General features: G+C 49.2%; 2 protein-coding genes and 1 long non-coding RNA gene across 12 annotated transcripts in view; 2 read left to right on the forward strand and 1 right to left on the reverse strand.

The window, feature by feature from the left end:
• The window catches only part of FAM219A (family with sequence similarity 219 member A), a 49,115-nt gene extending 44,480 nt beyond the window's left edge, over nt 1-4,635 (forward strand). For 4 of the 7 annotated variants that reach the window (XM_019734599.3, XM_019734593.3, XM_019734575.3 and 1 more), the window contains exons 3-6: nt 87-189; nt 422-502; nt 1,136-1,190; nt 1,790-4,635. In XM_019734599.3, coding sequence (XP_019590158.1) covers nt 87-189; nt 422-502; nt 1,136-1,190; nt 1,790-1,948 — 398 coding nt within the window. In that variant the 3' untranslated portion in view covers nt 1,949-4,635. The remainder of the gene's footprint in view (nt 1-86; nt 190-421; nt 503-1,135; nt 1,191-1,789) is intronic. The other 3 variants (XM_019734595.3, XM_019734584.3, XM_019734568.3) reach the window with 1 other exon arrangement.
• LOC141571147 (uncharacterized) overlaps nt 1-19,233 on the reverse strand; it is a 37,081-nt gene extending 17,848 nt beyond the window's left edge. The window contains exons 1-3 of one of the 2 annotated variants that reach the window (XR_012495833.2): nt 18,840-19,233; nt 17,084-17,205; nt 6,608-8,025 (exon numbers count right to left, since the gene is read on the reverse strand). This is a non-coding gene — a long non-coding RNA (uncharacterized LOC141571147). Of the gene's footprint in view, nt 1-6,607; nt 8,026-17,083; nt 17,206-18,839 lie in introns of those variants that run through there. The other variant, XR_012495834.2, reaches the window with a different exon arrangement.
• Nucleotides 4,788-22,720, forward strand: SPMIP6 (sperm microtubule inner protein 6). Of its 3 annotated transcripts, none has more exons than XM_088792888.1 (7): nt 4,788-5,314; nt 12,782-12,917; nt 15,071-15,183; nt 16,110-16,185; nt 16,411-16,640; nt 17,912-17,998; nt 22,670-22,720. In XM_088792888.1, exons 1-6 carry the CDS (start codon nt 5,180-5,182, stop codon nt 17,996-17,998), a joined length of 777 nt encoding a protein of 258 aa, XP_088649014.1. In that variant the 5' UTR covers nt 4,788-5,179; the 3' UTR covers nt 22,670-22,720. The 3 variants fall into 3 exon arrangements, with proteins under 3 accessions (XP_088649014.1, XP_019590105.3, XP_088649015.1); XM_019734546.3 differs by lacking the exon at nt 22,670-22,720 and adding an exon at nt 18,455-18,803 and having other exon boundaries at nt 16,411-16,645; XM_088792889.1 differs by lacking the exon at nt 22,670-22,720 and adding an exon at nt 18,455-18,553.
• The last annotated feature ends 6 nt before the right edge of the window (nt 22,721-22,726 follow it).

The following is a 22,726-nucleotide window of genomic DNA, read 5'->3' on the forward strand; positions in this document are numbered from 1 at the left end:
TGGATGCCCAGCTTAGGCTGCCCCAAGCAGTAAGGTAGAGTGGCCCTGGGGGCAGGACACAACTTCCTTCCCACGTTTTCCTGCAGAAAAGCAACGGGAGCTGGCCCGGAAGGGCTCCCTGAAGAATGGCAGCATGGGTAGCCCCGTCAACCAGCAACCCAAGAAGAACAACGTCATGGCCCGGACAAGGTAGAGACCCCCCTACTCCACCTGGAGCCTGCCAGCCAGCCTCTATCTCTACTGGGCCTAAGCCTCCCCCTCTTCCCTTCTTCCTCAGGCCCAGCTCCTCTCTGAGGGGAGAGAGTCTCAACAGGATCCAAGGGGGTGGGGGGCGGGAAGTGGTGGGTCGGGGCCTGACCCAGTTCCTTGCCAGGTTTGTGTGCTCCAGTTGCCAATCCAATGCCCCAAATTCTCCACCCAGGCTGGTCGTCCCCAATAAAGGCTATTCCTCACTGGACCAGAGCCCCGACGAGAAGCCACTGGTAGCCCTTGACACTGACAGGTGTGTACGGGGATGCTGGGTAGCTGGGCAAGCCACAGAAACCTGTGTGAACATACAAGTGGGTGTACAGGGCGCACCTACTATATTGTCAGAATTGGGTGTTCCTCAGACAGCCAGGAGTTTCCCAAGGGTGAATCCCCCAGGGAATGGAATTTTTTACCTGGAGGTACGGAAGAGCAGAGAGAGGAAAAGGGGACTGGTGCAGTCTGCTGCTGTTCTGGCACAACTGATCCAATGGTTGCCCTGAAAATGGGCCCTGATTCCATGTTTGATAATCTGTCCCCTCTAAGGGAGCAGCCCTACTGCTGAGAACACACCTGACTAGACCTGGATTTTGAGAAAACCTAGCAAGCCAGGGTGATTTGAGCCAAAAAAAAAAGGGGGTTGGGCGGAAAGGAATAGCATCTCTGTTTAGAAGGAGGTTAAGGGTGGCAATTTTTTAGAAGGGTGGGGCTAGGGAACGCGTCTTAAAACTGTATTTGTACAGCAAACACAGTTTTTATTTAGCTAGTGCCGTTTATTTGGAAACATGGAGAAGGGGGAAGGTATTGACTGATGAGAGTGGGGGTTGCCGGGACTTTTCTGTTTAACATCTGGGAATCACTTCCTCTGTCTTCTTTCCTCCATGGCCAGTGATGATGACTTTGACATGTCCAGATACTCCTCCTCTGGCTACTCCTCTGCTGAGGTGAGGCCCCATACTTCCCGCCCTAGACACACCCGAGCAGGCCTACCTGCTTCTAGGAGAAGGGATGGGGCCAAATCACACCTGAGGGGAGCTATGGACAAAGCCAGGCAGAGCGGCTGTGGGCGCAGAAACTAAAATGGGGCAGGGCCTAGGCTAGGATGAGTCTGAAAGAAAGGTGAGGCAGTTAGACCCTGGCCTCAAGTTCGGGGAGCCCAGGGTTAGCGACGCCCTGGGTTAGAGGCAGGGCTTGAGCCCCCAGTTGGCACAAGACTCTTAAGTAGAATGGGGTGTGAAAAACAGGTGACACCTTATGAGGGAGGGCCTGAAATAGGGGCAGGGCCCAAACAGAGGCAAGACTGAGGTGGGCAGTTGCCCTTAGAATGGGGTGGGATTTGTAGTGGGCGGGTCCTCACAAGGAAGTGCCCATAAGGAAGGTGAGGCTGAAACTGAGTAGAGATGAAGCCAGGGGTTTCAGAGAGACCCCTCTGGGGTTTCGGGGATGGAGCAGGTCTAGGCAAGGAAGAAGTGGGGGTGCAGCAGGGCCGTGGCAGCTGCCTCCGGATTGGCCTGAGCCTGACCTCACTCCCCTTTGTCTACAGCAGATCAACCAAGATTTGAACATCCAGCTGCTGAAGGACGGCTACCGGTTAGATGAGATCCCCGATGACGAGGACCTGGACCTCATCCCCCCCAAGTCCGTGAACCCCACCTGCATGTGCTGCCAGGCCACGTCCTCCACTGCCTGCCACATTCAGTAGCGGGCGGGGTTGCTGCGGCAGCTGGAGCCGGGCCATTGCGGGCCAGGTCGGACAGGGCAGGGGCCGACCCCTCCCCAGCTCATCTGCCTGCCCCTGGCCCTGCGCCCCCTACAGCCGCCAACCTCGTAACAGTCATTGCTTCCTCCTATGGTAGGACGTGTACCTCTGTGTGTTCATGGAGCCGGAGAAACCAAAACCGGGTCTCTCTCCACCCTGGGGGCTGAGAAGGGGTGGGGGCTGTTTGTTCAGTTACTTGGGGGACCTCGCCCAGCACCCTGCTCCCCTCCCCAAAGCTGCAGTCTGGTGGGGAGTGGGGGACTGGATGGCAAGTAGGCCAATAGTAATGAGTAGGGGGAGGGATCACAAAGCCAGGGGGTTGGCCCCACCCCAGCGAAGCCATGAACACCCCCAGCCCCAGCCCGACAAGGAAAGGGGCTCAGAAGGAGAAAGGCCCAGGGCAGTGGGGGCAGGGCCCAGCACCTGGAGCCCCCTCCACGTGCCCCATGCCGGCCCATGTACCTATCTGCGTTTCTCCCCTCATCTCCAGATGGGAAGCCTGGCAAAGCTAGCCAGTGGGATAGTGCCCTCCACCCATCGGATCACTGCCTTCTCCCTCCTCTTTGCCCCACTCACACCCTTCATTGCTCTCTGGGTTGAGGGTAAGGTGGGCCTTAGAGACAGGCCAGAGTTTGGGGTGATATGCTCTGTTTTCACCCACCCCTAACTAATGCATCTATCTGCCAAGCCCCTCCCCCCGCCCCCAACGCTTCTGTTCATTGGTCTCTGTCTCGGGTTGGAAGCAGGAGGTAAGGCTGGCCTTGAATGCCCCATTCCCATCTCACTCCAGCCCAAGATTCTGGATGCTGCTTCTCAGTAAGAATCTTTCAGGAAGCAAGCTTAGGAGAATACAGTGGCTGCCTGCATATGGGAGGGAGAGTTTGGCAGCGTGTGTTGTGTGTATGCCTGGAGACGTCAGGGTGTGTGTCTGTGTGTCTGCCTCTCCAGATGTCTGTTTCTGTCCTAGATGGTGGGGAGGTGCCTGTGTGGCCTCTTAGCAGTGTGGGGGGCTGTTCAGCAATGCGGTGCACTGAGAGCCCGGCCTGGGAGTCACAAGCCTGGTTTTAGTTCTAGCTCTGGCACTCGCCCTGTGGTCGTCAACAAGCCACTTGCATTCTCTGGGGTCAGTCTCCTCAACTGTGAAATGAGCAGCTTTGGCAGTGATTTTTAAGGTCCTTTCAAATGGAAGGAATTTCCTTATAGGAATTTTTGTGGAGGTGTATAGGGAGGTCTCTGTGTGTCTGAGTGCACTTAGGAGGCTCCTGAGTTGTATGTCTGGGTGGAAAAGAGAGGGGGAAGTTCCTATGGGACCTGTGTATGTCTGAGTGCATGCAGATCTACTTAGGAATGTGTGTGTGTGTGTGTGTGTGTGTGTGTGTGTGTGTGTATCTACTGTGTATGTAGCTGTATGGGGTGTCTGAGTCAGAATGTGTGTACTGCTGCTTCTGCTGCTGTTGCTGGTGAAGGGGGTGGTGCCAGAAAAACTGAGGATGAGAATCAAGAGGAAGGAGGTGACCAAGGCCCTCCCTTGGCACTGGGCAATATAGACCCAACCTATGTAAAGAAAAACCAAAACACGGAGACTGCTCGGGTCTATGCCCCACAAACCCCACACCCCAGGTCCAAAGTGGACACTGCCCCCTTTCCTCCATCTGACACCCCACACATGCTGGTGTATCCACTCATATACCATTCACATGCTGCAGGCATGTGAAGGACACCCACAGCCCACTCCCTGGACGCCATTCCTGAGAGGCGGGTGCTGGGAGGGGGAGAGGGTACTGAGAGGAGAGAGTAAGGCTGCTAGCTTAGGAAGGGTAGCAGCTCTCCCTGCACCACACCCAGGGGCTGCCAACACCGAAGGGTTGAGGTGCAGGTCTCTACCCTCTTTCCTCCAACCCACCCCTACCTCCTCTAGTGCAGGGATCCTGGTTAGATGATAAGAAAATGCCAAAGGGAGTCACGACAGAGAAGGCACCTGCACGGCCCACAAGGCCCATACTGGCCCCCATCTGAGCCCATTTCTCCCACTGTGGTTAGATCCCTACACCCTGTCATCTGGGCCCGAGCCAAGCCTACTACTACTGTTACCACACTCAGCTCTCATGACTCACCCTTCGAGAACATGGGTATCTCCTCTTTTCCAGACAGGACCCCATCAGGGCTCATTTAGACTGCTACCTTGCTGCTGACGTGCTGTGTGACTCTGGCCATCTGCTGAACCCCTCTGGCCCTGAGGAACCAGGGAAAAGCTCCCTTCCCACTGGATATACCTAGTTAACTGGCAGGCAAGTGCTTCTGAGTGAGGCAGTGTACAAGTGGTGCACAGAGGTGGGAAGCTGGCAGCTAGCACCTTCCCTGTCTGGGAGGCTGGAGGGGAGGAATCGAGGCCTTAGCTTGCCCCTGTCACCCTTCCCCCTTGTAGATACTGCCTTAACACTCCCTCTACCCTCAGCTCTGGCTGCCACCCAGCCAGGTTTCTCCGTGCTCACTAATTTATTTACAGGAAGGTGTGTGGAAGACATGAGCCGTGTATAATATATTTTTTAACATTTCCATTGCAGTATTGACCATCATCCTTGGTTGTGTATCGTGTAACACATATAATGATATTAAAAGCATCAAACAAGCCAGCCTCTCAGTTCCCTACCTGGGGTGTGGGCAAGGGGCTGGGAAGAGGAGGAAACTGATCATCTGCACGCACATTTCACTCTGCCTCCACACGTGGGTTCCCATGCCAGCCTGCCATGACCTTCTGCGTGACCCTCAGTGAGTCACTGAACCTCCATTTCTCTTCATCAGAGTGAGACTCTTGGCCTGGAAGATCTCCAAGGCCCCTCTGAAATCTTGGAAATTGGGCTCTTTTGAGAAGCTTGAGGGAGGAAGAGGCTGGAGGTAAAGAGAGAATTGGACCTCCGCACGTCCCCAGGCATGGGACTGAGCCAGGTGATATCATAATGGGCAGTGCCCATCCTGGAGGGGGAAACAGGGTGGGGTAGGAGCAGGAAGGCTGTGACGGAAGGAAGTTGAGAGATCCTCCACAGGAGGGGGTCACAGCTGCTAAGGCACCTGCCAGGCTGGAGCTGTGGACGATCTGGGAAAGGGGGTGGTCACTAATATTTCGCAGGAGCCCTTGGTAGGTAGCGCCCACCACGGCATCCCTTCGACCCCACTATGTTCCTCTTCTCCCGTAAGACCAGGACCCCCATCAGCACCTACAGTGACTCCTACAAGGCTCCTACCTCCATCAAGGAGGTCTATAGGGACCCGCCTCTGAGGGCCTGGGAAGCCAACAAGTTTGTGACCCGGGTAAGTGGAGGTTGGGGGAGGTGGGCAGGGGCAAGCCAGAGTGTATGGCCCTGTGTATCTCATCTGGAGACTGGCAGTGTGTGGTTATCATTATGTGTTTATACTTATTTGTAGGTTTGTGTGTGTGTGTGTGTGTATTACTCATTTGCCTAAGTGTGGAATTTATAATAATATACACGTACAAGATCCTGCCTTCATGGTGCCCTACTCCACCAGGGTAGGAGGTGGGAAGATATAGATAATAAGAAATAAACAAGAGTTTTATAAATTATTCAAAATGCAATAAAGGAAATAAACAGGGTGATGGAAATGGACAGCAACCAGGGAGAGCTATTAATACTTAAATAGAGAGGCCGTAGAAGACCTAGATGAGAGCGAACTAGCCATGTGAGGAACTGAAAGAACAGGGTTCCAAGCAGAGTGGTCAGAAAGTGCAAAAGCCCTAGGGCTGCCTGTAGGACAACCCAGAAAATGTCCAATAAGCATGTTTTTATGCATGTGTCTCACAGCCTCCTTGTATTTGTGTGTCTGTACTTGAAGACAGGTGGCCAAGTGGGTCTGTGCAACTTTCACTAAATAGAGAGAAGACCTGTGAAGTCTAATTGTGACTGCCTAAGGGAATTTATCTGTGTGTACCATCCAACAAACTTTGCTGTGTATCTACATGTGCCAAGCACAATGCAAATACAAGAATGAAGGGCCAGGCCCTGCCTTTGAGGAGCTCTTAATAAACAAGTGAACAAAGTAGGATTGCCCAGTGTGGACCATGCACCAGCAGAGGCATGTGCTGGTACAAGAGCAGAAAGGGGAGCACATTCTTAGGACGTGAAGGGCAGGTCTACTAAGGGATCCAGGAGAAAGGAGGCTTCCAGCGGAATAGAGTCATGAGAAAGGGCAGCTTGGGGGCAGAGACCCGTGGAGAACTGAGAACTGCTATAGCAGGGGAATAGACTAGCCCTGTGGGAAGAGGGGAGCTTGCAGACCATGAAGGATCTCAGACTGTGTTGAGAATCGAGGATATAATGCCCCAGGATTTTTAACCTAGGAGTGTCATGATTGGATTGTGAGTTATGCCTCTCTGACCACTGTGGCAGGAGATTGGAGGAACTGGGGCTGAGGGCAGGAAGCCCAATGAGATGGTAAAGGATGAAGGAGGAGGATGTGGGCGGGAGATAAGGAAAGACTTTGGCAGTGAAAAAGGGAATTTGTTGAATAGGAGAGAATGTAAAATATTTTGTAATTACAAAATAAATATATACTCAATGCAGAAAATAGGAATCACTCAGAGAAGCACAAAGGAAAAAGGACTATAATCTTACTACCCAAAATAGTTAATGTTAATTTATTATTATATGCCCTTTTAGGAAGCAAATATTTTTTATGAAAATGGTGTCATTATATACTAATATTTTGAATCTTGCTTTTTTCATACAACCAGGTACATTCATATATCAGGTACATTTTCCTGTGTCAAAAATATTTTATAATGTAATTTTAATGACTATAGTATTTTATGAATGTACCAAAATGTATTTAAGGAATGTTATATTATTGGAAATTTAGATTATTTATAAAAGTTTGCTAGTATAATCATTCTTGTACATAGGTATATATCTTTGTATACATCAACTATTCCCTTAGGATAAATTCCTAGACATGAAATTGAAATTGTTAGGAGAAAGGACATGCATATTTTAAAAACTTTTGATATACACTTCAAGTGGCTATAATAAGGTTTGTAATAATTTACTTGCCCACCAGCAAAATATGATAGTGCCTGCCTGCTTTTCCACACTCAGTAGGAGATAATTTTAAGAAGCAGATCAACAAATCTTCATCACGATGTAGATATAAAGAAGAGGGGAGAAATTAGGATGACTCCTGGGTTTTGGGCTCTGGCAACTGGAGGAATGGTAGGACGACCAACTGATATTTGGAACTGCAGGTTACAGAGAAATATTTGGAGTTCATTTGGGGACAAAAGTATCCAAGGACTTCCAGGAAAAGATGTCTGGTGGGTAGTTGGATAAACTTAGCTGAAGCAAAGGAAAGGAGTCTGGGCTATAGCTATATGAGCAGATTTTAAAATCAGCAACATATAGGTGGTAGCTGAAGTCATAGTGAATGAGATTGCCAAGGAAGAGTAAGAAAATGGCAAATGACAGAACTTCGGAGAATATTAATATTTAAAGGGGTAGGTTAAGGAAGAAGAGCTATAAGAGGAGATAGAGTGATAGGCACATAGTCAAATGTTGTTTGGCACAGAAATGAACCTCTTAGAGTAACCTTTAACCTGGCCAGACAGCTTCAGTGAGTAGAGAGGCGTGAAAGCCAGATAGAAGTGGGATTAAGAATGAAGGAAAGGCTTCTGCTTCTGGCAGTATGGTGGTCTAGAAACTATGAAGGGCCCTCCTACTTCATATCAACAAGGTCCTGCATAAAAAATAATTTTTATTTTGTCTTGGACTCTCATGGAGGTGAGTGGTAAGTATACTTAGAAGACAGGATTGCCCGGAAGAAAAATGCCAATATCAACACTAAAAGTAGGAGTTTAAGCCTTAAGTTAGTTGAAAGATAGAAGAACTAACCCTGTCAATTCCAAACTGAACCACAAAGTTCAGTGATCCCTGGCTCCCAGCCCCCCAGTGCGCACGCGATGAAGGTATGTCTTCCATGGTGAAAAGTGTCCTCAGCGTAGGTTTCCAGCCATCCTGCAGACAGAGTAAGGTCAATCAAATCTGAACTCACAACAAGAGATATAAGAAAACAAACCACCACATGACAGTCAGCAGAAACAACAAAGAACAGACTTAAACCTCCAAGGACTTCAGATATTGGAATTAACAGCTAAAGAATACAAAATAATTATTATGAACTAAAAAAATTTGAAATCACCAAAATGAGAAAACAACAAGAGATTATAATACTTTTAAAATACCAGACAAATGTAAAAAAGAACTGAACAGGTATTTTAGAAATGAAAATTATATGTGTTAAAACCAAATATTCATATTGGGATAGTAGATGGGCTAAACAACAGACTAGACACAGCTTAAGAGTGTCAGTGAAATGAAAGAATGAAAGAAATTTCCCAGAATGCAGCACAGAGAGACAAAGAGATAGAATATATGAAAGAAACATTAAGCAATAGGAAAGATAGAAAGAGATGGTCCCACACACATCTAGTTGGAGTCCCCAAACGAAAGAGCAAAAAGGAGAACAGGCATTATCTGAAGACAAAAAGGATCTGAATTTTCCAAAACAAATGAAAGAAATGAATCCACAGGTACAGAATAAATAGAAGGAATTCCATACTTAGGTACTTCACAGTGAAACTACATAACACCAGCTTAAGAGATGACATTAAAAACAGGCAGAGAGAAATTGTTTTCAGTTCCTTTCAAGAACAAAATAAAGATAAAAAAGCAAGATAAAAACATTTACAGGCAAACAAAAACTAAAATGTTTACTACCATCACACCTATAATAAAGAAACTTGTAAAGGATGTACTTTAGAGAGAAAGTAGATGATCACAAAAAGAATGTCTGCACTGCAAGAAGGAACAGTGAGCTAAGCAATTGGCAAATATGAGATAAATTTAAGCAAACATTGTCTACAGAAAATAATTACAATGATTTTTAATTTCTAAAATTTAGAAAAAGAACCAAAATATTGGAAAACAATATAATGTAAATTGTATATTGAAAAAGATTATCATGTAAGATGCAAGGATAGGAAAGGAATAAAAAAACTTATCCACAGATTATACAGTTGTATATATAGAATCTACAAATTAACAGAATAAGAGAATTTAGAAACTTCAATGAATATAAGATAAATAGTCAATCACATTTCTTTATATCAACAACAAATATTTAGAAAGCATAATTTATATATATGTATAATTCTAGCAACAAAATGTAAAGGTAAGTGTAAATAAATCTAACAATGTGGCAAAACTATGAATAATATTATAAAACTTTGAATACTTTAAAAATACTTAAATGGGGGCAGCCGGTTAGTTCAGTTGGTTAGAGCACCGTGTTTTTATCAACAAGGTTGCCGGTTCGATGCCCACATGGGCCACTGTGAGCTGCGCCCTCCACAACTAGATTGAAACAACTATGTGACTTGGAGCTGACGGGTCCTGGAAAAAGACACTTAAATAAATAAAAGTATTTAAAAATTTTTTTAAAAAATATTTAAATAAATGGAGAGGTATAACATGCTTCTGGATAGGAAGAGTCACAAAAATAGTCAATGCAATTCTGATTAAAATTTAAAGATTTTTTGAAGAATTTGACAAACTCTTTCTAAAATCTATGGAGAAGAACAGAGACTCAAGAAATAGCTAAAACACACCTAAAGAAGAAGGAGACTTGCCCAATCAGATATTAATATTCATTACCAAGCTGCAGAAATGCATAAAGCTTAGTATTACTGTAGGCATAGACAAACTGATTAATGGAATAAAATAGATCAGAAATCAAGCCACACATATATGAAAACATACAACAGGTGATTGTAAGTAAAGCTATGGGAAAAGATATATTAGGCTTGGGTGGCATTACAAATCTGTGGGGGAAGACAGATTACTCAATGGAATAATTGGTTATCCATATGGATAAAAATGAAGTTGATCCCTAAGTCACACCAAACCCCAAAAGCAATACCCGACAGATTAAAGACTTAAATAAGGACAGTAAAACTGTACAGCTTTTAGAAGAAAATATAGGACATTGTCTTCATCATCTTAGAATGTGAATGGATTTCTTAAACAAGTCACAAAAGCACTACATAAGAGATTAATAAATTCAACTGTGTTAAAATTAAGAATTTCTGGGGGCGGCCAGATGGCTCACTTGGTTAGAGCGCGAGCTCTGAACAACAGGGTTGCCAGTTTGATTCCCACAAGGGCCAGTGAGCTGCACCCTCTACAACTACATTGAAGGCAACAAGCTGCCGCTGAGCTTCCAGAGGGGCATCTGGATGGCTCAGTTGTTTAGAGCCCGAGCTCTCAACAACAAGGTTGCTGGTTCAATTCCCACATGGAATGGTGGACTGCGCCCCCTGCAACTAAAGATTGAAAACGATGACTGGATTTGGAGCTGAGGGCCCTGGAAAAACACACTGTTCCCCAACATTCCCCAGTAAAAATTAAAAAAAAAAATTAAGAACTTCTGTTCATCAAAAGACACCATAGAAAAAAGGAAGCTACAAGCCACAAGCTGAGAGAAGATATTTGTAACATGTAACTGACAAAGGATTAGTATGTAGAATATATAAAGAACGATAATTCTTCTGGTTAAAATTGAACACGTGTTTTGACTCCTCCTAAAACCCTCTAAAACTACACTAAATGGATATTTCAGACATAACTCACAAGAATAGTGAGAAAAAAGGGACAATGGCAACAAAATTTTGGAAGCTGGAAAGTATGATAGATAAGTAGTGCCTTAGCAGACCTGAGGAAGCTGAATCCAAAACCAGCAGTGGGAAACACAAGACATAATTCAACTTAAAACTGCAGAATTTTCACAAGGCTCAGGAATTAGTAATACCAGGCTTTTCTGGAACTGAAGATGGAACAGGACCAAGGATGATTTGAAAGCCGTTTAAGAAGCAGTTAAACATACTAATCCCTCCTACTCCATACTGTAGGGTGACTACCCACCCTATCTCTGCAAAAGTCAGAAGGCTTATTTTTTGGTGAGAATCTCAGGACTGGCTAAACCAGACCCAGATGAGGGCAGGGCACCATATTGAAAACAGATGAAACTCCACATGCTGAATGCTAAAACCCCCAGCGTCCCTCTTCTCCACTAGTTTCTCAGAACACTGGCAGCCAGGTCACTACCCTCAGGCCAAAGATTGAAGAGTCTCCTCTGAAGGATCTGATCAGCCCAAGAGGACAGACCTACAGATACTGACAGAGTCTGCAAAAAAGAGTCTGGCCAGATCATCCTACGACGATGCTCATGATTGACAAAACCCATCCACAGCTCAAAGCCTCCAATAAGCTTTTTTAGTCTACTCATAAACATGAGCAGGCAGTCAAAGATGACAGACATCCGAGGAAAGCCTCTAACAGAAAAATTGATGATCTCTGTGAGTTCTTCTGAACGACTCTCTCTCTCTCTCTCTCTCTCTCTCTCTCTCTCTCTCTCTCTCTCTCTGTATATCTGAGTGTGTATGTATGGATGTCCATCTGTATGTGTGTCTATGAGTGTATCTGGGTACATAGATCTACGTGTATGTCTGGACATGTGTGTGTGTGTGTGTGTGTGTGTGTGTGTGTGTGTGTGTATGAGTGTGTGTAAAGTTCAGGGGAGGGTAAAGTCCTGGGGACCCTTCACCCACATGGAGTATGACTGTGCAGGATCTGCCCACAGAACAAAACCTCAGCTGGGCACAGAGGATCCAAGAAGCCCCTCAGCTGAGGGGTTTTCATGCTGGTAGGGACCCTACAATCAGCAAGGTCTCATTCCTAGCCAAGAGAACCCTCTACTCTTCAGGAGGAAATGTGGGTGGTGATGTCACCATCCCTGCACCTTGCTGTCCACTATGAGGAAATCCTTTCTGGTGTCTGACTTTGCTGGGTGTCTCACCCCTATGCCCCAACTGCCTTTTCATAGCAGCTGCCTACAGAGACGTATGTGCCCACAGGTAACGTGGCGTTCTGCCCTCAGCTAAGGACAAGGTGTCCCCAAAGGGAGGCCTTCATCTGGGATTCCACAGATCTAGCCCAACAAGGGGTGATGGGATAAGATGAGGTGAACCCCAAAAAGCAGAGGGGCTCAGGGCCTGAACGAAGGTCAGGGTAGGATGAGGACTAGGGCAAAGTGAGTGTCAGGGTCAAGGCTAATAATGGTATCAAGATCAAAGCCACAGCAAATCAGGGTCAGATCAGAGATAGCAAATTAGCTTTTAAAGTAGGAACCTGTCCAGTCCCATTTATCATCTCCTTCAAGGTGTCAGATTCCCAGAGATCCCTCCCTGTCCAAAACACCTGCATCAGGTAGCCAGCTGCCAGGGCAGCCAGCCTTTCCTGAGGCTCTAGGTGACACCAGGGGCCTGTTGCTTTTTTGAGGATGACCCAGGCCCTACTCCCAAGTAGTGTACAGTCTGGAAGAAAAAGCACGGGAGCTCCCAACTCTGCCCTCAAAGAGCTCCCAGTCAATAAACCGACATAAATGCAAACATCAGAAAACCACTCTTGACTGAAGGCAAATGCCTGGCTCTAAGCCCTAGCCTTGAATGGAAAGAATGTAGGAAAGGGTAATTCAAACAAAAGAACTATGCAGATGGGGACAAGGCTGGCATGGGGATCCTTCTGGCATAGGGATGAGGGTTGGGAGACCCACCTGGGCTGATCTTCTCAATAGGAGCCGGATCTAGGTCCAATGGGACCCCAATGCTGGAGTCTCTGTGCAACTAGCTATTTCCTTCCCTCTCTTCTTGCCCAGGGCCTGTCTCAGAGCATGTGGCGCCCTGAAGCCCTGCAGAAGATGCTCAAAGGTGCTGTACAGGACTACAGCTGTAAGGGTTCCATACCAGGCCACCCCTACTTGCCTGAGAAATACTGGCTCTCTCAAGAGGAAGGTAGGTCCTCACCCCTCACACAACTCTGATCCCATTCAGTGACCCCAACAATGACCCTCAACCTGACCCGAACTTGGATCCTGACCTCTACGTTCATTTTATCTATATCTATATCTATATATCTATCTATAAAGTTTTATTCCCACTCATGACCTGGACTGCTTCTCTAACCACCCCCACTCCAGATTGACTCCCAACCACCTGACATTACCCTGACCCTGACCCTGAAGGAGATTCAGTCCCTGCCTTTTGGGAGCTCCTTGTCAGTGCCAAAGAACTAGAAGAGGCATGGGTCTTATTCCTAGAGAAATGGAGTATTAACCTCCTCCAAACAAATCCTTCCCAGGGTATTCCAAGTGCCATCTCCTCCCACTTCTTAGTGACCCTCTTCCATCACATTCCCTATCCCTCCTGCATCCCTTGGCCCCACCACACCTCTTTTCCCTCTAGCTGGAAGCCTTTTTGAATCTCTTCCCGCCTAAAAATTCTCTGCCGTCCCTCCCTTTCACAGCCAAGATTTTCAGAAACATAGTCTATACTCACTGTTTCTACTTCCTCACTCCCTTACTCCTTATACTCCTTACGAGAAATGATCTGTCTCATTTGATTAGATGTTTATGATCTGTCTGTCTGTACATTCCAAAAGAGCAGAGAGTCTTGTCTTCTTCACAACACCAGGTTTCATAAGTATTTGTTGAATTAATTGATGATAAATATTCATCTTGTTGAAATTGGGGGTCTGTATCTCCTACACTCAAACATCACAACTGCTCTTGTATGTGGGGATTGAACCAGCAACCTTGGTGCTACCAGCTCTGTCCTCTAACCAACTGAGCTAACCAGCTACCCCTTCTTGTATGGTTTTAACTACCACATCCATGAGACTCTTCAATCTTTGTCTTGTGAGACCAACCCTATGCATTTCACTATCTGACCACTCTCTACTTCTTAGAATCCTTCCTTCCTCAGATTCTCTGATGCCTCAATTTCCTGGGTCTCTAGTCTCCCCATTCTTGGAAATGTGGTATCCTCAGAGTGCTAATCTGAGGCCTCTTCTCTCATTACTCCTCTCCTGAGACCATTTTTCTCTACCCCATGTCTTTAATTACTGACAACTCCAAGTCTTTATTTCTAGCCTTGACCTCTCACCAGAATTCTACTCTCCATCTGACTATGGATGTCCCAAATATTTACTTGAATGTCCCAAATATCTCAAACTCAGTGTGTCCAACCCATCAATCCAGAACTTCAAATCCCAACACCCTGCCTCATATACATACCTCTAGGGCTCCTAGATCTCCTTTCCTGATACCTCTCACGTGTGTTCTTTCAGACTGCTGGGGGAGTGGATCCCAGAGGGCCTTGTTGGACACTTAGGTGACTGGGGGGGGGGGAGGGTTTGGAGGATTTTAAGTAGGGAAGTGTCTTGGTAAGATTTTCATTTGTGAAATAGTGCCACAGCTTCTATCTAGAGACTGGACTGTAGGATTTCAAAGATGAGGCAGGGAGACCAGTAGGCTAATAATAATAATGATAGTTTTCTAAGTTTCTAAGTATTTTACATATATTCATTGAAATGGCACAACAACCCTAGGAGGTAGATAGTATAATTACCCCATTTTAAAATTGAGGAAAATGAGACACTGTAAAATTAACTCAGTCAAGGTTATATACAGCTAATATCTGAAAACAAGCAGTCTTTCTGCAGAGTCCATTCTATTGATCATGACATTATATTGTCTCCTGGTTAAGGCACTGCAGAGATACAGGGGTGAGATCATGGGGGACTGGAAGTGGAGATAGATTCAACTGATTTTTAAGGAGGCAGAATAAGCAAATTTTGGAGAATGGGTGTGGAAGATGAGAAAGAGGGAAGAATTAGGAAGATGTCCTGTTTCCGGGTTGACTGATTCAGAGAGGGTGGTGCCAGAATGGAAAGTGATCCCCTCGAAGGATCCAGACCCCACTCAGGAGCAAGCTTTAGGTGGGAAATGGGCTGCATCTCAGTGTCTTTAAGACAAGTGTGGGGCCAGGCTGGGCTTTGGCCTGAGGGATTATCAGTGAGCGTCCAATTTTGTGCTGGAGATCCCAGATCCAGGGGTGGAGTAAGGAATAATATACTGTCTTATGTCTCCACCCCTATGATCAAACAGACAAATGCAACCCAAACTGCTTGTACAATGACCAGTATAACACATGGAGGATGGGACCTTACAACTGCACTGGCTGGAACAAATATACCACATGCTTTCCCCGGCTGCCTAAGGTATCTACTGTGCCCGGTACATCTGGGGTCTGGGAGGCACACACCCCTCTACCTCCCAAACCACTGTGACGATGTTTCACCATTAGTTCCTCATCCTTTTCCCATCAACAATGCTACAGAGCTCTCTCTGTGAAACTGGGATTTGTATTTTCTAGGAGACAAAGGAGCTCAGGAGTGGAGCTGTACTGGGGCCCTGGGTCCCAGTCTCTGGGGACTGGGTCACCTGGGTCCCAATCTCTGCCCCGTGCTATGAGGACATGGCTAATGTGCATTTCTTGATGTGCCACCTTCCTGAAGCTAGCCACTGGGCTCTTTCCCACGGAGTCAGTGACAGGCTGAGTCGGCTTGCTCCACTCTCCCCTCCTTTGTGATGTAAGCAAGGACAAAAGAAGAATAAGGCCACCCAGAGGCAGTGTAGGTAAATGTAGGAGAGTCTCCCAAGGAGAGAGGAAGGAGTCCAACAGAAGCCCCAGGCCTGAGAGAAAAGGGGATGTAAGATGATCCTAGACCAGAGCAGGGATTCTTAACAGGGGCTGACCTCAGGTGGACTGAATCTTTTGAATCAGAACTTCCTCAAGAATCAGAACTTTTCACAAGTTCCCCAGGTGATTCTGAGGCAGACAATATTGAAAACCTCCCGTTAGACACCGATCTGAGTCAGCTAGACACAGAGGGGTAAAATCAAAGGGAAACCCTGAAGCTGGGTTATCAGAGGCCAGGGGCCACCAATAGTTTCACTCCTTCCCTCTCCTCTTCCCACCCCACATAGGCAAAGTAAATGTGTTGCCCAGCGACAACCTCACACACTCAGAGCCTGGGAAAGAGGGGAACATCTGGAGGGTGGGATAAGGTGGGGCCTGGGACTGGTCTGGGTGTTCTGGGAGAAACCCCCAAATGGAGCTTGAGGTAGTGTGTGCCACTTCCAGGAGGCGGGGATGGAGACAGTAGTTCGAGGAATGCCCTTGGAGTACCCTCCTAAGCCAGAGCGACTCAATGCCTACGGTAACAGATAGTGGGGCAGTGGACGGGAAAGGGTAGCGGGAGGCCAGGAGAGTAGGATGGGGAGCTGGGGGACGAAGTAAAGGAAGCCAGAGGGCTCTGGAGAGGATGTAACCCTTTCTCTATCTGACCCTCTTTTTGTCTCCATCTCTCCGTCACTGACCCCGTCTTTCCCCTTTCTTGTGACTCTCTGTCTGGGTCTCCCGGGCTGGGGACCTGCGGGCCCAGAGCGTGAGGTGGTGGTGAACATGCTGAACTCGCTGTCACGGAACCAGCGGCTGCCGCAGATAGCGCCCCGATGTGGGTGCGTGGACCTGCTGCCCGGCCGCCTGCCCTTCCGAGGTTATGAAAGCGCTTGCTCCGGCCGCCACTACTGTCTGCGCGGTATGGACTACTGCGTCACCGGGGCACCCTGCACGGAACGCCACCTGCAGCCTCTGTGCCCAGTACAGCCGACTGTAAGGTTCGCAGGGCCCCCGCCCTGCTCACCCGGGCCCCGCCCCCAAAGAAGCCCCGGCCCTGGAGTCCAGCCCTACCAGGGCAGCCCGCGCTCCATCCCACACCACTTTTAGACCTGACCTACCTCTACACCAGACCCCACTCCCCACCCCCGCCTCCAGCCGCTCTGCCCCCTGACTTGGCCGGGCCTTGTCCCCCTCTCAGGCCCCCGGGCCTGAGCCTACCACTGAAGTGGGAGAACTTACAAGAAGATTCCCCCAAGTTTCCGATCCTGTCCCTCCGCAACTGGGCTCAAGGTCAACCTGGCTTCTGTATCTGATCTGGAGGCCCCAACTGAGGGTTTTGTTGAGGAAGAAACCCCGCAAAAAAAAAAAAAAAAAAAGGAAGAAACCCCGCACACTAGTGGTATCCCCTACCCACGCCCGCCCGCCCCACCCCCTACCTGGACACCCGGCCCTGGAGACGCAGGTTTTAGTCTGCAGAATACCGCGTGTTCTCAGAAAAGTGTGCTCTATTCTTGGATGTTGGGTCACCGTCGGTAATTGGCAGGGTCGTTGCCGAGTGCTAAGTGAACAAGGAAATGGTGACTGCATTACTGAAGGGGCCTGGGCTTTTCCGAGCCCCCACCACCTCCAGAGGTAGTCTCACAGGTTTACTGCTGAGAAAACTGAGGTCGGAGAGCTCAACCGCAGCCCAGAAGGTAGCGCAGCCTTCTCCCTGCACCCGGCAGCCTGGGAAAACTCTAGTTTCCACGTCAGTATAGAGAGCTGTACAGGGGGTATTCCTGAACCCTGTCCCTAGCTCCGCGGTGATATCCCTCCCGCCCCTCTCCAGGCAGAGAGAGTCTGATTCCTTCTGCAAAACAGGGTCTTATCCCTTACAAGGGCTTAGGGGAGAGCAAGAAAGTGCCTGAGCCTCAGAAACTTCGCCTCGTCGGTAATGTGGAGTAATTGCCATCCCATGGCGAGGATCCAGGGGCTCCCAGGTCCTCAACGACTAGGGCCCGACACTTCCCAGAGTCCATCGGTGCCCCATGGCCCAGCCTGGGCAGCAGAAACAAGGCCTTAAGGGGAGGAGGACTTCCAGGTGTCTTCCCAGAGGCGATGCTTCTATGGGGTCTTGAAGGGCTAGGAGGACGCAGGGGAGGATCTCCGAGCTGTAGGACTGACACCTGAAGCGCTGCTCAGAGTCCTGGTCTGCGCTAGGGAGTAAGGGTGTAGGGAGAAATCAAAAGGCCCAACCCCTCCCTACCTACTGCTTCCTCCTCCAGGAGTGTATTGCCCTGCGAGCACCGGCCCGGAATGCGATGTGCTGTTCTAACTCCCCCGCCGTCATACTACCCATGTCCGAACCTTAGGTAAGTCTGGCACAGGCAAAAGCATATGCACACCGGTGGCTGTTCCCTTGGCGCGGCGGGGGACCGGGGGACTAGGGTGGGAACTGTCAGCTGCGATGCACTGACTGGAAGGGTGCCACCAGGGGGCGCTAGTGCCATGGGGATGTGAAAACTGGCATGGAAATGGCGGACCCCATGAGGACTTGGAGACCTGCATTGAGGAGTTAGGGTTGGCAGCGAGGCCTAGAGTTAAGGGATCAGCAGGGCGTTAGGTTCAAGGCTTGAAGTAGAGGATGAGATGTCAATATTAGGGAGAGGGTATTGGGAATCAGAATCTTAACGGTAGAACCTGAGGTCCAGGAAGTCAGTGTTAGAGCCGAGAGTCAATAATAGGGGCAAAGTGTTGGGATAAGGTGAGCATTGAGCTTGGATCAGACAGATGAAGGTCCAAAAGGGCTGGCTCATCTCTCCCCACAGATGGGACACAAGTCACTTCAAGAAGACTGGTGGCCCCCAGAGAAACAACTATGTCATCCACCCTGAGTTTGTGTCGGAGGCGTACCCTGAATACCACTGCTGGTAGAGCCCGGGCTGGCTAGGCCAAGGGGGCTGAGCAATAAATAATCTTTTCACCCCATAGTTCATTTACCCCATTTTGGAGGGTTTCATGACCAAGAAATTTTAAATTACAAAACAAGCTGTTTCTATGCCTCCAGGGAGCAAGGGACGGGGTGTTCTGGGATCTTCAGTATTTTTGCACCCAACTCCTCCTTGGGGCAGGGGTATGGCGGGGCACACCCACCTCCTCCCAGCACAGGCATTTCCAATGGGGGGGGGGGGAGGAAGAGACGTTGTAAAATACCTTGCAGAAGCTGGTCTTCTCAGTCCCTGACCTCGGACACTGCTGGTCTGGTCAGATGGAAACCGACAGCTTGGAACTCCTTGGTGGTGAAACCAAGATCCCTCCGTGTGGTTCTTGATTGTGTGTTCCCTATATTGAGCCGCTGAGATCCTCCTGGAATTCTGCTACCCTTTTTTCCATATGGGGAACTTTTTTCCATATGGGAGAGCTAGTGAGAGCGTTATACCAAGACAGCTCCACCTGGTCACATCTGGAGGGGAAGGAATCCCAAGGGCCAGCCCTGCTCCTTTACCCTGCGGCTCGCTCTTTCTCATACACACCCCAAAGTCACTGTGGAGGTGTACGAACCTCAACTTTCTACAGCTGATCCTTTCTCCAGAACTACATTTCCCAGTAGGCGTAGAGCAGAGCCCCGCCCACAGGAGGGTAAGCAACAGCCCAGCGGGGGCGGGCCTGAAGGCGGGGGCGGAGCCGGGAGGTACCCGGCTTGCGGCTGGCCTGAGAGCCCGGAGCTGGGCACAGAGCATGGGAGGAACCTGGGGGCCAAGGGGCGGGGCCTCAAGCCCTCGTGACAATGTGGGAGGAGGGATCGGACGCCAGGAGCTGGGCTGGACTCGGAGTTCCCCAGGCGAGACCGAATGACCCGGGCGTGGCCGGGCAGCCAGAGGGCGGGACCCGAGGAGGGCCTCAGCTGTCCCCTGCTGGGCAGCTCTCCGCTCCGCGCAGTAGCAGCTCAACTCCGGCTAGCGTGGATATCTGCAGGAGCCTCCATTCACCCCCACTTCTGGGGTCACTGCCGTGAGTGAGCCCAGCGGGAGGACCTTGGGGAGTTTTTGAGGGAGCACACTTCCTTAACTTTTCGCTCATACCGCTGAGTGGGGGGACACCTGAGTTGCCGCGGTTTCCAATGGGAGACAGGCCCCTTGACCTCAGTCTGTCCCTTTGGATTTTGTAGCTGTTGGGCGGGGCCTCGGGGGTGGGGGTAGAGTATTTCCAGGCTGTAGGCGCAGTCACTCGATTCCCCCGGACCCCGCCGCTGAGCGTGACCGGGAGATGGGCCGTATCGAGTTGCCTTTGACATTTCCACACATTCCCCTGGGAATTGTGTTCGACAAACGACTCAGCTTGGAATGGCCTCCCTTCAATTGGGCCAGGCCGGGCCCACCCCCTCATACCCGACTAGGGACTGGCAGACAAGATTGAGTTTGAGTGTTCAGTGGAGACAGGCTTGACTAGGGCAGACCCCACCTGCCAGCATTAGCCTGTGGTTGGTCGGATGGCAAATGCTGCAGATTACAGGGATCTCTAGCGCCACCCTTAACACCAGAACCACAGTTCTTCCCCCACAGCCCTGGTAACAGATGCCATTAAAGTTGCCCCTGTCCCACCCTCAAGAAGTCTTCCTGGAGCAAGCAGCAGCGCCAGCCCTTTGGGAAACAGGCCTCACCATGCCCACACCCACTTTAATGGAAGCCTGTCCCAGTCTCTTGACCACAGAGCTCTCCTCTGCTGCATTCAGACAGCCTGTCAGACTATTACCCCCCATCTCCTAAAACTTATGCTGTGTTGCGTTAATCTGGGAGTTTGGATTCAGGCAACTTTGCTCCTTGGGTGACTTCAAGCAATTTCCTTTTTCTGTTTGGGCCACTGTTTCCTCATCTTTACAGTGGGTACTATAGCTATGCCTCCTCTTCTGCATTAATGTTAGGGTGGCTGCTGTGGTGGCATTTGGGAGACCAGCACAGGGCCTGCATGGAGTGGGTGCCCAGGTCTGTGGGCTTCTGTCTTTCATCAAAGAATCTTAGAATCCTAGAAAGTTAAAATTCTCAGAACTTAAGTGCTGGAAAAGGCTTTTGAGGTCACCTTTGTGCCCTCTCCATGCTTCCAGGGGTCATGAGATGGTCTGATTTAATATGAAAGTTTTGAGAAGAAGGGGATCCTATTCAGATACAGACCTCCCGCCCTTATTTCCTTAGTACCCATATTGGGGCCGTGGTTGTTTTGAATGAATGAATATAAACGTATAGCAGGTTTGGCCTGGGCCACCTAAGGCCTTCTTTGGGTTCTGCTTAGCTTGAGGGCATCGGATAAAGGCTACTAACTGCATTTCCCAGGAAAGCTTTTCTAACTTGTGCCTATCTCCAGGAAGGGGACTCATAGTGGGGTGGAGAGTTGTGCAAGCTAAGTTGTGTGGGTTGAGAGGAAGGGAATAAGAGGCTGTTCCAGACCAGCTGGAACTGACAACTTAGGGAGTGGTGGAGGGGCGCACAGAGAATGGGGCCCTGAGAGAGTGCCTTAGGGGGGCATTGTGGGGAGCTGTACATTGACGTCTAGGATCAAAATTCTGATCTGCACCTGGCATTCTTGATGGTATCTTCATGGGAGAGGTAGGGGCGGTGAAAACCCTGAAAGTTCTGGCATCTCCTGGGAAGTTGGGGGGGGGGGACTTAGAAACAGACACTGGCATCTGGGAGGAGACTAATTACTGTTTGCCAGTCTCGCTCTCTCCTTCTCCCTAGCTACAGCAGCCAGCTGGCTGGCAGTGTGTGTGTCTGTGTATGTACCTGGCTAGGGCTATTTCTTTGTTGGACTCTGCCCTGAGGGCTGAAACAGGAAAGGTCAGTGGTCTTGAGCAGCAGATTGTGACACACATCTCCCCCCAAGTCTAAGTTTCCCTGCAGTCATATCTGGATGTTTAGCATACTGTATGTGAGAGTGAATGTATGTAGCGGGTGGGGGGAGGTCTGATCCCTGGAGAGCTGGTTGGTTGGGGAGAGACATTGGCCCAAGGTAGGTGGGTGAAATCTCTTAAAGCAGGTGACCTGATGGATTTAGGTTGCAGAAGGAATGAGCTTGGTAGTCATAGGCTAGGCCTGGCCGGAAATGGAATCAGAAAGGTAGATGAGACCATGTCATGCCTTGAGACTCAATTGCAAAGCTTATGCTTCTGAACGTCATCACGGGGGTCATGAGCAGCTCTCTAAACTAGGAAGAGATGTGGTCTCAAAAGTTCTTTGGGAAGATCACTACGGTTGTTACAAGCACAAGGCATTGGGGGAAAGAAGTTGCAGACTGGGAGGGCTATAGAAGTGTTGCAGTAATACAGGGGAGCGAAGACAGTGCCTCAACTAGGGCAGGGGCAGCAGGACGGTGGACGCATGGCAGAGCTAAAGCCAGGTGGTAGCTGGCCCACAGAAGTGGTGCTGGGAGCAGCACAGGAAGGTGGGCAGGGAAATGGACTTGGTGAACAATGCTTAAGAGCAGGTTGGAGTTTGAGGGCAAAAGATCTGAGAAGCCACCATGGCCCCTTAGCCAGGCTCCTGACCCCAACCCTAATCTCCAGGTTTAATCTGGCTTCTGACTCCAGATTAAATTCCATGCCTGAGCTGTTCCTCCTCTTCTCTCCCCTTCTGGGGGCAGGGAAGCCAACTCACTGCCCTATTAAAGGTCTCAAGGAGCTGACTGGGTTATCTCTCCTCTCCCACCATATTTCTGGGAAACCAGGCCATCTCCAGATCCCTTCCCTTCTCTTCAGCTTGAACTGTCCCCATGTGTGATCTGACAGCTCCCTGACCCTGTCTATGTTTGTTTCTTCCCCGTGAAAATGGATGCATGCCATCGCCTTTCCCCAACTAGAGTCCTGACTAACTTTGGCAAGCATTAGGGCCCTTGAGAAAGGATGGGTAAGACACAGATTGTCCTGGTAAGTCCCGATTGACCTTTGCCACTTGTCAAGCCTTTCCAAAGTATACACCTCTTCTTTCTTGCTGCAGCAAATGGAAATACTATGGAATGCGAAGGTCAGTTCCAACTCTCTCTTCCCCTTCCAGACTCTGGCAGGCCAGGTTCAGATGGACTTTGTCAGGTGGCCCCACTGCCTGCTCCTT

Source organism: Rhinolophus sinicus, chromosome 16 (assembly GCF_057876585.1).
Source record: "Rhinolophus sinicus isolate RSI-liver-muscle chromosome 16, RSI-T2T, whole genome shotgun sequence".
NCBI classification, from domain to species: Eukaryota; Metazoa; Chordata; class Mammalia; order Chiroptera; family Rhinolophidae; genus Rhinolophus; species Rhinolophus sinicus.